Below are 17822 nucleotides of genomic sequence, written 5' to 3' on the forward strand. Positions count from 1 at the left end.
CTATAAATCTTTTGAAAATTACTCAAATGTTTAGTGTCCTGGGTGTAATTACAATTTACCCCTTGGGTTTTATTTTTCGATTTTGAGTAAAAAATTTAAAAAAAAAATACACATCAACCAATTAAAATACACATCATTTTCGATTTTCGACATCACTAAACATAAACCACACGTCTAACCATGGTTAAACCAATCTTTTACTAAACCTTAAAAAATATCTTAACCTTGAGTTAGTCATCATCTCAGCCTCCCTCACCCCTAAATTGGAGACTTCGTCTTCTTCATTCTTCACAAATCCCTTTCGTCCCTCACTGTTAAACCCTAGATCTTCTTCTCCTTTCTCAAAATCTTTCAATGGCGTCCGCAGATTTTGAGTTCCGGTGCTTCGTTGGAGGTCTAGGCTGGGACACCGATGACAGAGCTCTTGAGACACCCTTCTCTCAATACGGCGACGTTGTTGATTCCAAGGTCTGTTACACGCCAAGATCGGACTCCGAGTGATCATCCTCGACGGATCTGTTCCGATCTTGTGTTTCTCTGTTACTTGATTCGATTACTCTGTTACTATTCGTTCGTTCTTTGTTACTACTACTACTGTTACTTGTTTTTTCTCTAATCGGTACGTTCATCTTCCTGCTTCTATGAGCCCGGAGATCGATCAGTTTTTTAAATCTGTTTCTTCTGTAGATCTCATTTCTGTTTTTTTTTATGAACTTTGTTGGATTATAGACGTGATTTTTCTTGACGCCGTTTGATACACTTACAGTCTTGCAGGCAAGCTTGCTTACATTTCAAGACCAAGTTTATGCTCTAGACGACAAATGGGCACTATCAGGTCTTGGTTATGACCACTACGTCAATGCTCAAGCCATAAAAAATGCTGCCGTATTGCACTATAACGGGAACATGAAGCCGTGGCTTGAGGTGGGAATCCCAAAGTACAAAAACTATTGGAGAAAGCATATGAATCGGGAAGATCGGTTCTTGAGTGACTGTAACGTGAATCCTTGATGAGTAAGTAGTTTACATACGGCCAATGCTTTAGAAGCAAGGTCACACGCAAAGAAAAGATAGTATCCAAACTTAATCAACTCACATCAAAAACTTGTGTGTTCTGTTTTTTTTTTTTTTTTTTTCCTGCAGGGAAGCTAAATCGGGGTCACTCCATAATTGATACTTGATAGCTACAAGCTGAAGCAATACAATTTTCAAAAGACCATATACGTGTTGACTATGTTGCCACTCTAATCATAGGGGATGCTTGCCACTCTTTTTGCAGATTTTGTAAAGTATGTGGAGAAAACCTATGACAGGTGGGTGACTTTGTTGTTGGTTGCAGACCCGTATATGCTTGAAGTGGGAGGAATGCTTGATAAGGTTGCAGCTTATTTCAAGTGACATATTGATGATTCAGTCCATTTAGGTCTGTTGTTTAGTGGAAGTGTAGAACTGTAGAAGTATTCAACTTTATGTTTATTGTCAAACGTGATTAAGATCCAACTAGAAACGTGAAGAGACAAAATATTAAATCTGTTAGCTCTGTTTTGTGAACATAGTGCTGAAGACACCCATATGAAGACACACTCTTTAAAGATAGTTCGTGACTATGCTCAGTTCAAGATGAATTGTACTTGGGTATGTAAAATATTGATTTGTCTATTTTTAAAGTTATGGCTGATTTACGTAACTTAAACGGCTGAGTTATATATTTTATACGGTTGAGTTATGAATTACGGAGTTATGAGATATTTGTACGTATTTTTCTTTCTTTCCTGAGTCTTTTGCTCTGTCAGATTTTTAATAAATTATTTAATTAAAACGTTTTTCGATATTACAAAAAGTGTTGTTGGTGAATAGCAAAAGATCACTAATTCTATGCTTGCTCATCCACACATAATAAATACATAAAGTTAGATTTTCTCACAATATATTATTCAAATTAATTAAAAAATTTGAATTTGAATTGCGAATAAAAGAAATAAAATATTTTTCAAACAATTGATTGATATGGCTGAGTTATCGACATAAACGGCTGACTTATGAAATATTTGTAAACTAGAATTATTATAACTTAAAATTAAAATATAGAATGAAAAAAAAATTAATATTACAATCATAATAAGCAATAAAAAGTAATAATTATAGACAAATATTGATTTTACACAGTCTGATCAAAATATGTAAAACATTCAAAACATGACATTTAGAGGTTAGGGTTAGGGTTAGGGTTAGGGTTTGAGGTGTAAGGTTCATATTTCTAACATTATGAGTTTTAATATAACAGTTTGGTTTTGGTTATGTTGTGTTTGGTTTAAGGTGGTAATTTGGATATACTAATATGATAACCATTTGAAAATTTGAAATTTTTTGAAATTACTTTTCGGTTATTTCCGGTTATGGGTTGGTTAGATGAATATATAACCATAAATAATTCAAATGTTATCCAAATTAGGTGGATTAACTTAATATAACCGATAGCAAGCCGAATATAACCGTAATTAACCGAAAATAATGGAAAAAATAGTTTCCGGTTCGTTTCGGTTTGGTCGGTTATTTAGTCATTCTAATTTGAGGGTTGGCTAAGTTATGATAACGTTATGGCTGAGTTATGCAACGGATATATTAATTTATTATATACCTTCTCGAGAATACAAAAAGTGTTGTTGGGGAGACGCAAACAATAATTATGTTTATTGTTAAGAACCACATGCGTAATAAATGAGATTTTAGCGATTTTTTATTTAAAAAAAAAAATCAAAATTTGAATTTATTTTTTTTTTTTTAATAAAAGTATTTCTCAAACAATTGACTGATATGGCTGAGTTATCGACATAAACGGCTGACTTATGAAATATTTGTAAATTAGAATTATTATAACTCAAAAATTAAAATATAGAATGAAAAAATGAATATTACAATCATTATAAGCAATAAAAAGTAATAATTATAGAAAAAATTGATTTTTACACAGTTTGATCAAAATGTGTATAACATTCAAAAATGACATTTAGGGGTTAGGGTTAGGGTTAGGGTTTGAGGTTTGGAGTTCATATTTCCAACATTATGAGTTTTAATATAACAGTTTGGTTTTGGTTATATTGTGTTTGGTTTAAGGTGGTAATTTGGATATACTAATATGATAACCATTTGAAAATTTAAATTTTTTTGTTTAAAGAGTGGTTTTGGTTATATTGTGTTTGGTTTAAGGTGGTAATTTTTTTGTTTAAATTTTTACTTTCTAAATTTAAAGAGTTTTGTTTAAGATGCAAATTAGATTAAATAAATATCCAAATAGGTTTCTCAAATTAATCTCTAGACTGCAAGTAAGATGACAACCCCCAAATCTATATCGCGAATTCCTCTTTTTGATTATATTGCTTTGTCATATTATCATTATCTATGATTAACCAAAAAAATGATTATAAAATCACCATCAGCTCTACTTTTATACTATTCTTGAATCCACATTTTCGAATATTGAAATTAATAATCCACATTTTAGGATTAAATTTCTTATTCTAGACACTTTCCTTATTAAATCTGTGTTTATATGGTGGATCCAGAAAATAATTTATCCGCGGCAATAATATTAAAATTTTTTATTGTTATTTTTTAAATAAAATTATATCAGTTAAAACATTTGATTAGTTTTGTCAAGTTAAGATAAGTAATAAAATTTTCTTTTATTAATAGAATATGGGCTTGTTAACATAGGAAATATAAACAAAATTAAGTTTTTGTATTGTATTTTTATGATATTTTAGTATTATACACAACACAAAACGTGTATGTAAGAAGAAAATAGGGTAATGGGATATTTTAGCAGGTGCATACTTAAAAACTCATGTAAAATAACACTAAACTAAAAAATTTACCCGTGGCAAGTCCCCCGGTTAACCGTAACGTACGTCCGCCCTTGGTTCAACCAGTTTTAGACAAATCTCAGAAACTAATAGATCCCAACTGAAAGTGTAAATAGATTTCGACATGATAGATAATGTAATGTTTGCCGAAATAATAAAATATGAAAAGAATGTATAGCAACTTTAAACAATTTGGTTTCATGTAAGAGGCATAATCCACCATTGATCATCACTCACGTCTTCACCAATACCTACCTGAAATTCAGCTAACCGAGTATAAGCTAAAACAATATAAACTAAATAATTTGTTCTACAAATTAGTGTAATACTTAAAAAGATACATACCTAAGTAACATAAGTTAGCAAACTCGTGATTCCATTGTTTGCAGTTATTTTATATATGAATTGGTTTTCGTCGATATTGTTTTAGGATACATTGTATTCGCCGAGCCAAATATTTATAGTTGAAGTATTTTGCAAGTAAATGGGCAAATGGGAACATGGTAAATAAGAGTTATTTGGTGTAATATTTTCTTATTAGTTTTGGAAACATTGTAGCCGAAAGACACGCAAATTTGTTAATTTTACATATTTAGAATTACCTTAATTTCCGTGACAATATCAATAATAAGTTTTTCTTTCCTTTTTCATTAGTTTAGAATATGCATGACTATGGGGACATAAGTATAGATTAAGTGTTCCATTATTATTGATATTCGATTTATTTTAGGAATACAATATCTTAATAATTATCAATATCTTAGTAGTTAAGATTTTTATTTAAAGAATTATGTTTTTTTTTTGGAAAGATTTGTTGATTTCTGGACTATTGTATTTATTAGGTCTCTAGATAATGGCTTACGGGATATCCTTCGTATGGCCAGACGTGTAATCACTGATGGAAAGGGCCGAGCATTTATTCTGAATGAGACTTTGTTAATGATGGGAATAATAATCTGACTCCGAACACAGTAAATATAACCCGAATTAATTAAACCCGGGTGACAGAAGGATCCGTGCGTTTTGACATCTAAAATTACTTTAATGTCCCTCTTGTATTGTATGCTTTTTAATTTATTCAGGGTCATTTTATGTCATATATTTCAGGATTCATTTTGCCTTGTAAATAATGCTTCCATTTTAGGATTCATATATTTCAGGATACATTGTATTCGCCGAGCCAAATATTTATAGTTGAAGTATTTTGCAAGTAAATGGGCAAATGGGAACATGGTAAATAAGAGTTATTTGGTGTAATATTTTCTTATTAGTTTTGGAAATATTGTAGCCGAAAGACACGCAAATTTGTTAATTTTACATATTTAGAATTACCTTAATTTCCGTGACAATATCAATAATAAGTTTTTCTTTCCTTTTTCATTAGTTTAGAATATGCGTGACTATGGGGACATAAGTATAGATTAATTGTTCCATTATTATTGATATTCGATTTATTTTAGGAATACAATATCTTAATAATTATCAATATCTTAGTAGTTAAGATTTTTATTTAAAAAATTATGTTTTTTTTTGGAAAGATTTGTTGATTTCTGGACTATTGTATTTATTAGGTCTCTAGATAATGGCTTACGGGATATCCTTCGTATGGCCAGACGTGTAATCACTGATGGAAAGGGCCGAGCATTTATTCTGAATGAGACTTTGTTATTGATGGGAATAATAATCTGACTCCGAACACAGTAAATATAACCCGAATTAATTAAACCCGGGTGACAGAAGGATCTGCGCGTTTTGACATCTAAAATTACTTTAATGTCCCTTTTGTATTGTATGCTTTTTAATTTATTCAGGGTCATTTTATGTCATATATTTCAGGATTCATTTTGCCTTGTAAATAATGCTTCCATTTTAGGATTCATATATTTCAGGATACATTGTATTCGCCGAGCCAAATATTTATAGTTGAAGTATTTTGCGAGTAAATGGGCAAATGGGAACATGGTAAATAAGAGTTATTTGGTGTAATATTTTCTTATTAGTTTTGGAAACATTGTAGCCGAAAGACACGCAAATTTGTTAATTTTACATATTTAGAATTACCTTAATTTTCGTGACAATATCAATAATAAGTTTTTCTTTCCTTTTTCATTAGTTTAGAATATGCGTGACTATGGGGACATAAGTATAGATTAAGTGTTCCATTATTATTGATATTCGATTTATTTTAGAAATACAATATCTTAATAATTATCAATATCTTAGTAGTTAAGATTTTTATTTAAAGAATTATGTTTTTTTTTGGAAAGATTTGTTGATTTCTGGAATATTGTATTTATTAGGTCTCTAGATAATGGCTTACGGGATATCCTTCGTATGGCCAGACGTGTAATCACTGATGGAAAGGGCCGAGCATTTATTCTGAATGAGACTTTGTTATTGATGGGAATAATAATCTGACTCCGAACACAGTAAATATAACCTGAATTAATTAAACCCGGGTGACAGAAGGATCCGCGCGTTTTGACATTTAAAATTACTTTAATGTCCCTTTTGTATTGTATGCTTTTTAATTTATTCAGGATCATTTTATGTCATATATTTCAGGATTCATCTTGCCTTGTAAATAATGCTTCCATTTTAGGATTCATATATTTCAGGATACATTGTATTCGCCGAGCCAAATATTTATAGTTGAAGTATTTTGCGAGTAAATGGGCAAATGGGAACATGGTAAATAAGAGTTATTTGGTGTAATATTTTCTTATTAGTTTTGGAAACATTGTAGCCGAAAGACACGCAAATTTGTTAATTTTACATATTTAGAATTACCTTAATTTCCGTGACAATATCAATAATAAGTTTTTCTTTCCTTTTTCATTAGTTTAGAATATGCGTGACTATGGGGACATAAGTATAGATTAAGTGTTCCATTATTATTGATATTCGATTTATTTTAGGAATACAATATCTTAATAATTATCAATATCTTAGTAGTTAAGATTTTTATTTAAAGAATTATGTTTTTTTTTGGAAAGATTTGTTGATTTCTGGACTATTGTATTTATTAGGTCTCTAGATAATGGCTTACGGGATATCCTTCGTATGGCCAGACGTGTAATCACTGATGGAAAGGGCCGAGCATTTATTCTGAATGAGACTTTGTTATTGATGGGAATAATAATCTGACTCCGAACACAGTAAATATAACCTGAATTAATTAAACCCGGGTGACAGAAGGATCCGCGCGTTTTGACATCTAAAATTACTTTAATGTCCCTTTTGTATTGTATGCTTTTTAATTTACTCAGGGTCATTTTATGTCATATATTTCAGGATTCATTTTGCCTTGTAAATAATGCTTCCATTTTAAGATTCATATATTTCAGGATACATTGTATTCGCCGAGCCAAATATTTATAGTTGAAGTATTTTGCGAATAAATGGGCAAATGGGAACATGGTAAATAAGAGTTATTTGGTGTAATATTTTCTTATTAGTTTTGGAAACATTGTAGCCGAAAGACACGCAAATTTGTTAATTTTACATATTTAGAATTACCTTAATTTCCGTGACAATATCAATAATAAGTTTTTCTTTCCTTTTTCATTAGTTTAGAATATGCGTGACTATGGGGACATAAGTATAGATTAAGTGTTCCATTATTATTGATATTCGATTTATTTTAGGAATACAATATCTTAATAATTATCAATATCTTAGTAGTTAAGATTTTTATTTAAAGAATTATGTTTTTTTTTGGAAAGATTTGTTGATTTCTGGAATATTGTATTTATTAGGTCTCTAGATAATGGCTTACGGGATATCCTTCGTATGGCCAGACGTGTAATCACTGATGGAAAGGGCCGAGCATTTATTCTGAATGAGACTTTGTTATTGATGGGAATAATAATCTGACTCCGAACACAGTAAATATAACCTGAATTAATTAAACCCGGGTGACAGAAGGATCCGCGCGTTTTGACATCTAAAATTACTTTAATGTCCCTTTTGTATTGTATGCTTTTTAATTTATTCAGGATCATTTTATGTCATATATTTCAGGATTCATCTTGCCTTGTAAATAATGCTTCCATTTTAGGATTCATATATTTCAGGATACATTGTATTCGCCGAGCCAAATATTTATAGTTGAAGTATTTTGCGAGTAAATGGGCAAATGGGAACATGGTAAATAAGAGTTATTTGGTGTAATATTTTCTTATTAGTTTTGGAAACATTGTAGCCGAAAGACACGCAAATTTGTTAATTTTACATATTTAGAATTACCTTAATTTCCGTGACAATATCAATAATAAGTTTTTCTTTCCTTTTTCATTAGTTTAGAATATGCGTGACTATGGGGACATAAGTATAGATTAAGTGTTCCATTATTATTGATATTCGATTTATTTTAGGAATACAATATCTTAATAATTATCAATATCTTAGTAGTTAAGATTTTTATTTAAAGAATTATGTTTTTTTTTGGAAAGATTTGTTGATTTCTGGACTATTGTATTTATTAGGTCTCTAGATAATGGCTTACGGGATATCCTTCGTATGGCCAGACGTGTAATCACTGATGGAAAGGGCCGAGCATTTATTCTGAATGAGACTTTGTTATTGATGGGAATAATAATCTGACTCCAAACACAGTAAATATAACCTGAATTAATTAAACCCGGGTGACAGAAGGATCCGCGCGTTTTGACATTTAAAATTACTTTAATGTCCCTTTTGTATTGTATGCTTTTTAATTTATTCAGGATCATTTTATGTCATATATTTCAGGATTCATCTTGCCTTGTAAATAATGCTTCCATTTTAGGATTCATATATTTCAGGATACATTGTATTCGCCGAGCCAAATATTTATAGTTGAAGTATTTTGCGAGTAAATGGGCAAATGGGAACATGGTAAATAAGAGTTATTTGGTGTAATATTTTCTTATTAGTTTTGGAAACATTGTAGCCGAAAGACACGCAAATTTGTTAATTTTACATATTTAGAATTACCTTAATTTCCGTGACAATATCAATAATAAGTTTTTCTTTCCTTTTTCATTAGTTTAGAATATGCGTGACTATGGGGACATAAGTATAGATTAAGTGTTCCATTATTATTGATATTCGATTTATTTTAGGAATACAATATCTTAATAATTATCAATATCTTAGTAGTTAAGATTTTTATTTAAAGAATTATGTTTTTTTTTGGAAAGATTTGTTGATTTCTGGACTATTGTATTTATTAGGTCTCTAGATAATGGCTTACGGGATATCCTTCGTATGGCCAGACGTGTAATCACTGATGGAAAGGGCCGAGCATTTATTCTGAATGAGACTTTGTTTATTGATGGGAATAATAATCTGACTCCGAACACAGTAAATATAACCCAAATTAATTAAACCCGGGTGACAGAAGGATCCGCGCGTTTTGACATCTAAAATTACTTTAATGTCCCTCTTGTATTGTATGCTTTTTAATTTATTCAAGGTCATTTTATGTCATATATTTCAGAATTCATTTTGCCTTGTAAATAATGCTTCCCTTTTAATAGTATAGATGTTGATATTGCTTGTTGCAAGAGCATCGTCGTTCAAACCTTATCGTGGATGTGCCGTAACGAAAGGTTATGAAGATTTTGGTTACTGTTCTAAGTCTTTGAGGCTGAATACACCATTCTTCCCTCCTATTTCACAATGTTGTGACAACTTAAAAATTGACAAGATGTATTGTCTATGTGATGCTGTCAATCCCCGATTTGCCCAGCAGATTGATGTGAAAAAACTCAGCTTACTGTCTCATGCATGTGGTGATCTATTAGTTCCTGGCTCTTACTGTGGAGGTAAGTAAACATTAATTATAACGCCTCTATTACATATATTCATCTCATTTTTCATCTACAACACATATGATGTAAGTAACATTAACATCAAATTATCATATTGGTGTTTGGTATTTCAGTATACAAAGTCCCCGGTGGTGCATGAGAGGATAAAATTAAAAAGCTTCTTCTATTTCTACAAATGGTTATTTGGCATTTATGATGAAAGCAGACTTATTTATCTTAAATTTTATGTTTGTGAAAATATCATCGATCATACATATTTCATCAATAAAAAGGAGTTTTATTAAATGTGTTCTTAATTACTACGTATGTACTACCTTTGGCCCTGGTTGTCTGAGAAAGTCGAGTCGTACATGGCCTTCTAATTATCTTAGTTTTTTTTTTTAATTGCAAACGAATGATCCGTTACATGTTTAACAGCTCAACCTTGTACAATAGTATTTGACGTCTCATGGTGTATTACAATTAAAAACTTAGTTTGTACTTCCAACCAACGAATTAAAAGAAACATCGGATCTGAGCACAATTTTTTTTTTTGTTTTTCGTTTCCTTTTCTAATTTGTTTTTAGTGTATATTGTATAATCAATGTTCTAAGATGTTCCAGTTACTACTTTGTATCGATAGCTCTTGGAGAGCTCAGGCGAAACCATGAGAGAGCGGTAGCTTTTGGAGGTTAGAGATAAAGACGCGCGGTCAAATCTTGAGAGGCAGAACAGACAGTTCAGAGCAACCTCATCTGGCAATAGAGACAGAGACAGAGACAGAGACGACTCCTTCTTCTTCTGCTTTTTATTCTGCGGCCGTCCAACTTCAGTGTACATCTTCTAGGCATGCGTGTGTCACAAGGCTTCTCCAACCCTAAACTCTCTTGAGTGTTTTTTAACTTCTGAATTCAGGCTGCTGTTTGGCTCTCCTCTCCTTCTGGATGACTCTTCAATTTCCTCTTAAGCTTTCCCGGTTTGGGGGATTGATTGATTGTGTCTTTGGGATTTTTGATCCTACTTTCCATTTTCGTTTAATATTTAATTACTTCTTGCAAATCTTTTTTTCTTTCAACTAAACATTAATTAAAATAAAACTCCTAGATTGGTTGCCCAAACTGGAGGAGAGATGTTTACAAAAGTTGTTTCCGACAATAACAATCTAGAAGAATGAGCTAAACAATCAGCCTTCATATTGGACGTCCTTTGGATTTTGGAAAGGGTGAAAAGAGGCAAGGAGGCACTAAGCACCTGGAACTCATCTAGAAGCAGAGTAGCGGAGCTAATTTCAGGGAGAAATCAATCACTGAAACACAGTAGAAGGCCGGCCACTCCTCCGGAGCTTGCACCATTGATAACAACTCTGCAGAATCCGTCTCGAACCTCTGACAATCAATGCTCTAGAAAGAATACACTCCATTGCCCATAATAATGCTTCCATCTCCGAATGAAGTGGGGACGCACTGCGACGTTGACATCTTGCACCCAAGACTAAAGTCTTACTCTTACCATCACCACACCACCAACCTAAACCTGAACGTGGTTCCGAATATTTCCACGAACCATCAACTTGACAACGAATTAACAGTTCCGGAATATGCAAAGGTTCCGACGACGCGGGCCTGGCCTTGACCGCCATTTGGGCTTCCTGCCACCACAATTGTTCGCGTAAAGCCTGATTAATGATATCTATTGGCTCTGATTGTACCCCTTGGAAAACTTTGTTATTCCTATCCTTCCATAAGAACCAGACCAGCCACGGTATCGAACTGTGAGTAGCTCCTAAAGCCATAGGAGTTATCCCTTTTCCATATATAAAATCTAGATTTGAGTAGATTAAACCAACAGGCAAATCTTTTTTTTTCTTCTTCTTTCGTATTTTTTTTCATTTTCGTTTAATGCATATTTCTATTTTCTACGTCGTAACAAACGGTGACGCTAGTATAAATTGCTGTCAACTTTGAATGCTAATTTTTTGATTTCCTAGTTAGTGTCAATCCATATCCATTGTTACTCAATCTTTACCCGTATATATTTTCACTATGAATCTTGTTGAGCTAATTAATTTGTAGAAAGAGTACTTAGAAATCTTGTATTAAATTTTAGCTTAGCTTCTGTTCAACCATTGCTGTTTCCCTTTACTTTAAACTAGGACTCCGACCCCCCTCCGCGATGTCGCAGGGGAAATATTTTACAAAAAAGAAAGTAAATAAAATTTAAAATTATACATTATGAAATCATTTGAATGTAATAGAATAGTTTGAATACACAAACATTAAACATAAACTGTTACTAAAAATACAACCATCAAAATGAAAACTTATAACAAAAAATATTATGTAGAATAGATGCAACTTTGCACAAAACATTGTTTAATGTATTATAAATATAAGATATTTTATGAAAAATTATGGTAAAACTACAATTAAAAAAATCATTATGACAAAGTGATCCTGACTGATAATATTGAACTAATGGTTGTAATGAGTAAATGTAATTTTTTATTAAATAATTGTAATTAAAAACAAAATAATATAAATTTTAAATATTAAAATATTTTTTAACGAAAAGTAACGATAAATAGACGCAACTATAAATTCTATATTAAGTTTTATTAAACTTCTATATTGCTGTAATTATTTCTAAAATTTTAGTTAGACTATAGAATAACGTTGAATATTAGATATTAATATTCAAATTATTTAGATTCAACATAAAGCGGAAAATTTATTTCTACGAACAATAATTTGATAGTTATTGATGAAGAAACAAATATATAGAAAGTTCAAAAGACATGACTATTTAAATAGACACACCTATTAGAACGAAAAGTTGTGATGAACAAATTTAAATAAAATATACTGAAAAGACACAACTCTACAATGAATTGATACAACTGTTTTAGTTTAAAAAACCAAATAAAAACAAGTTTCTTACAAAAAAATACTAAGCAAAGTCGTAACTGTTGTTTGTATTTATTCAGATTGTTATTATTATTTTTAAATATTAAACTATTTTTTAAAATTAAAAGTTACAATAAATAGACGCAACTGTAAATTTTATATTAAGTTGTATTAAATTTCTCTATTGCAATAATCATTTCTAAAATTTTAGTTAGATTATAGAATTACGGTGAATATTAGATAGTAATATTCAATCAGCTAGATTCAAAATAAAATGGAAAAATTGTTTCAACGAACTTGTTAGTTAATGATGAAGAGACAAATATAAAGAGAGTTCAAAAGACATGACTATTTAAATAGACACACCTATTAGAACGAAAAGGTTTGATAAAAATATATAAATGAAATATAGTGAAAAGACATAACTCTACAATGAACAGATACAACCGTTTGAATTAAAAAAAATTACGAAAAGGTACTACGAAAAATCACAATTGTTGTGTATGCACTTGATTTCACCTAATAATCCATATAAACTGCTTTTAAATATAAGACATCTTTATTACCATATTGAAAAGTCAAATTCAAAAACTAACTACATGAAAAACTCTATAAATTAATAATTTTGGGACCATGAAAGTCTATTAATTTATAAAGGTTTTAATTTATCGATAAATTAATAATTATTAATTTATAGAGAGTCTTTCCTAATTTAGTAAAAAATATTTAAAAATAAAATTTAGTCGTTATAACTAATATATTTATAAAATCAATTACAAGGAAAATAACAATTATCATGTTTTGAAGATATCACTCAAAGATTTTTATATAGTAAAAATATTAAAAATAAACTCTAATAAAAGTTAATGTGTATATATATACATATATTTAGATAATTTTTGTATAATTATTAATTTATATTATTGATGAGACCATATATTTACAAAGGATTTTCAAAAAAATTATTATCTTATTATATTATGAATAGTGTTCAAAATTACACTAGTCCCAACTTGGAAATTTATTAATTTGTAGAGATTATTAATTTAACGAGTATTAATTTATAGAGGTTCTACTGTATATAACCCATCTAACTGTTGAAAAAAAAACTCTAGGTATTTTCATTAAATTTTTATATTTAAAATTAACTAAAATTTGTAAATTAGATTCATCATTCCAAAAATCTTTTATTAATTCAAGAAGTGGAAAATTTTCTTTTCTTATAAAAAAATGAATGCTAGAGAATAATTTAGAAAGCTGTAAAAAAATGAAAACAGTTCTAACAGACAAATATATATAGATTTCAAAAGATACGAATGTTCCAATCAACACAAGTTTACAGTGAACAGTTGTAACTTTTCATAAATAACCGTTTTAGTGATCCATCACGACTTTTCAGAAAATATCCAAAAGATACGATTGAAAAAACACAACTGTTGGTCGTATTTATTCGGATTGTTATTATTATATAGATCATTTACGAAAAAAGTAAGTCTAATTTATGAAGATTTTTAAAGAGTTCAACAAAATCATTAAAAATGAATAAGTGAAAGATTGTTAAAGATTGCTAGAGAGTTTTGTTGACTAGTTTTCTAAAATCTTGTAAAGTCCTCCAACATATCCCTGTATTTTTGTGATATTTTCCATGATTTTATTTTGTAAAGAAAGTGTTTTAAATAATGAATCAATAATATAATAATTGAACTAATTAACAATCCTAGATTCTTTTGTTTTAATTGAATAACACAAAACTTTTAATGACTTTATAAAAGTCTGAATCCAATAACCCTAATTTGTTAAGATTTTAAATAACTTTTTTACAAATCAAAAACTAATAACACTAAACTTTAACAGAGTTTAACAAAATCTTCAACAGATTATACATAACATTTAAAATCTTTAAAACTCTATTCAAATCTCAAACCAATAACCCCCACCTAATGTGTCCATGAAGTATTTTGATCTGAATTTACAACCAAACTACTTACCACTAAAACTCTCAAGGATTTTAACACAATAAACCTTGTTAACGAATATTATATATCTAAACCGCTAATAATAATAAACAGTTTTGGCTATAATATTGACACCTGATCTTTCTTCTTTCAGCTTCTTTACAATATCCCTACATCACGCACACACACACACAAACAACAACGATAAAATTTGGTCATTAGTACGCATAGTTGTGATATTTTAATTGGTATATAAAAAAAATAAAAAAATCAGAGACTAAATAGTTACTTTGATATGGTAATTCCCGTGCCTCCATCACCAACACCAACATGGCTTGTTAAGTCCTATTTGTGAAAATCAAGGAAGGTGTTTAATTGTTATGACTTTTGAGTCATATGAAAATTCTAAAAGAATATATATTCAATTTCAAAGTTGTGAAGGAGATAGAAGAAGACGACTAGCATATACACGATCGAAAACGTAAGTGAGAGTTAATAAAGCATATCAACTTACAATGTGCCGAATGAATTTGAAGTGTCCGTTGAGAAGCGCATCCAAGAAATACCCTATTTCTCTCTGGATATATATATACACATATATATCGAGATGCTTTTCAGAAACTTAGGAATTGAGACATATAGTAAACAAATAAATACTAGATGAAAATTTTTGAAACATAATTGTGTGTTTTATACTAACCGTATCTAAAGAAGGACAATCACGCAATATTAGAGTCTTGAGTGGAGGCTCTCTGCAACAAATTCTCAAATCCCTAACCATCAAAGTATTCGTCAGAAAGACTCATGTACGTATTTTGTGTCACCTAAAAGATATCGTGATTAATCAACACAAACCTCAAAAACCGACCGCTGATTTCAGGCGTTCTAGACAGATTCATGTGCGTAAGTTTAGGAAAACCCTGTAAAAGCATTTCAGTTGTTTCATAAACCTAAAATGAAAAGAGAGAAGAAATATCAAAAGAAAAAAAAAACTAAACGAAACCATATATATACCTCAGCAAGTTTTCGGACAGTTACTTCCTTTAGTTTAAAACCTACAAGCGTTAGCCAAGTTAAGCTGGGACAGGAGGTAACAAATGCCTCAACGGTTGAACATGTTAAACCTGCCACACACATTGTATAAGCTTGAGCCAACCAAGGAGAAACTAGCTAGATAGGAATAAAATTTCTTGAAGAAGTTTAATTACCTGATGCAGGAGAAAAGTCGATATTGTTCTGTATTAACAGGCGCTCTATTATCAAGCGAGGGTTTCTAATGAGCGTCTTTAATACTTGCTCTAGGATTTGTGCCCTATCACTTTAAGAATGGCAAAGTAACAATGAGATATTGAAGAATTCATGAAACTCAAAAGCTACATGCAGGCAGGCGTACCAAAAACCAACTTACAAATTAGCAATCTTGAGTTCAGTGAGATTTGGACAGACTGATAACATATCGCATAAGCGCTTGGTTCCTGTGGATACGAGATTATAAAGTTGTAGGCTTGTCAAGAGACCCCTGTTTGAATGGATAAAGACAAGTAATACCAATCAGAAGATCACATTTGGACAATCAGATTCAAACTATATCACTTGGTAAATTAATCAAGAAAAATTACCCGTTAAACCCATGATTAAGAATTACTGAGGCAAGACAAGATCTCGTGAAGGTAGATCCTTTGCGTGAAGATATAACACGGCCGAGTTTAAGTGATCTTCATTGTACAAAAGAAACCACAAGAGATGATGACATAAACACAAAAGCAGAGAAAGAAAATGTAAGAAATAGGCAAACAGAATATAATATTACAAACCTGAGTTCCTTTCCAGCCTTATGGATCATACTACACACAATGTCATCATAAATGCGTTTGCCACCCATTTTCAAGTCAATGTGAGAGTAACATAAAGGTTCTTTAGAGCATTTGCGGAACATAGTGCAACATGCCGAAGCTTGCATCAGAGATTTTGTATCAAGCATCGAAAACACCTGTTTTAATTATGCACATTATAAACACAGTACGTGAGTAAAGCATATATAAAGGATTCTGACGTATCACTTTGTCAGAAGGCAGATCTTTAGATTGTGTCTGATCAGTAGTGATTTGATAATTCCTCAAAAATATTGAGTACTAACCAAGAAACAGAACCCTAAAAGCGACAATTATAGATTCAATAAGCGGAGGGTGTTAGATTCATTACGTTAATGGTGAGATCATGAGGAAGGGGCCAAGAGTTGTAATTGTAAAGAGAAGCGCGCATCCGGGAGAAGCGTTTGGTAGATTCGAGAAGAAGAAAGGCGAGTTTGCCAGCACGATCGATGAGACGATCCTGAACGGAATCATCACCGGAAGCTTCTGAAGCAGAGACGAGAACTTGACCTAGCACTCGATCGAAGGAGCTACCGATAGAAGTCGAATCAGGCGAATCAGGCAGCAAAAGGAAGGAGGAGATAATCGAATCGAAGTCTCTCTGGTTGAAATCTGGATCAGAATCAGGGTTTTGGATGGAAGAGGAAACATCATGGCGTGGTCGCTTAGGGTTTGGAGTATCCATGAACAAGTAACGTTCTAGTTAACAGGAGAACGAGTTTGGCACGTGTTGCAGAGTGATTTATATGTTATCCCACTTTTGTATATTTTCCCGATTATTTGGGATTTAATTTTTTTTTCTTTTTTTTGGTTTTTTTATTAGTAAATATCCATTATCGTTTTAAATTTTTTGTTAATTGGGTTTGACTAAACACACACATTATGGGCTTTAATGGGCCTACGAAAATGACATGAAGAAGAACAATGTGATCCATATGCTACACTAAAAATATCTACAAAGATATGAGAAGTGGAGGTAGGTGAGACAAGATATACAAAAAGGAGCTTTCTAGAAAAAGTGAGATACGAGAGAAACGAGACAGTTTTTCTTATTCTTCAAGCTTTCTTCTTCCTCCTTGTTGTATTGGTGATCCTTGTTCTTCTTGTGCAAAATCTGTAAACCAAAGACCAACCTCACAAGTAGTTGGTGTGTGTAATCTCTCTTTCATATAGTGAAGCTTGGGAGCAAGAGTTCTCCCCCGAGACGTAGCGGTTATCCGTGAACTCGGTGATCAATTCTTGTGTGTTGTTTCTTTTACAAGCAACCATTCTTACTCTTAACTCAACAAGTGGTATCAGAGCGCCAGGCTTGGTGTAAGGTTGCTAAAGAGATTCAAGTCTAGGGTTTCTGGGAGACTTACAAGATGAGTAACACTAGGGTGGAAGTGGACAGGTTTGATGGAACAGGTGACTTCTCCTTGTGGAAGGTCAGAAT

General features: G+C 31.2%; 3 protein-coding genes across 6 annotated transcripts; 1 reads left to right on the forward strand and 2 right to left on the reverse strand.

The window, feature by feature from the left end:
• Positions 1–220: 220 nt before the first annotated feature.
• LOC104714459 (putative galacturonosyltransferase 7) lies at positions 221–1693 on the forward strand. 4 transcript variants are annotated; one of them, XM_010431836.3, is made up of 3 exons: positions 221–468; positions 775–1014; positions 1144–1693. In XM_010431836.3, exons 1-2 carry the CDS (start codon positions 355–357, stop codon positions 1009–1011), a joined length of 351 nt encoding a protein of 116 aa, XP_010430138.2. In that variant the 5' UTR covers positions 221–354; the 3' UTR covers positions 1012–1014; positions 1144–1693. The 4 variants fall into 4 exon arrangements, 1 of the variants encoding a protein (XP_010430138.2); XR_015575334.1 differs by having other exon boundaries at positions 228–619; positions 767–1014; XR_015575336.1 differs by having other exon boundaries at positions 233–619.
• Positions 1694–10961: 9268 nt separating this feature from the next.
• Positions 10962–11450, reverse strand: LOC147948097 (uncharacterized). Its single transcript, XM_087493112.1, has one exon. It carries the CDS (start codon positions 11448–11450, stop codon positions 10962–10964), a length of 489 nt encoding a protein of 162 aa, XP_087349238.1.
• Positions 11451–14383: 2933 nt separating this feature from the next.
• LOC104714468 (F-box protein At4g02760-like) lies at positions 14384–17123 on the reverse strand. The gene is made up of 11 exons (XM_087479692.1): positions 16719–17123; positions 16331–16506; positions 16136–16231; positions 15925–16035; positions 15725–15834; positions 15531–15640; positions 15372–15436; positions 15217–15289; positions 15031–15093; positions 14806–14861; positions 14384–14686 (listed from the first exon to the last, which is right to left on the reverse strand). Exons 1-11 carry the CDS (start codon positions 17070–17072, stop codon positions 14614–14616), a joined length of 1287 nt encoding a protein of 428 aa, XP_087335818.1. The 5' UTR covers positions 17073–17123; the 3' UTR covers positions 14384–14613.
• Positions 17124–17822: the final 699 nt, after the last annotated feature.

The sequence above is a fragment of the Camelina sativa genome, chromosome 2, assembly GCF_030686135.1.
Source record: "Camelina sativa cultivar CO46 ecotype springtype chromosome 2, ASM3068613v1".
Classification (NCBI taxonomy): domain Eukaryota; kingdom Viridiplantae; phylum Streptophyta; class Magnoliopsida; order Brassicales; family Brassicaceae; genus Camelina; species Camelina sativa.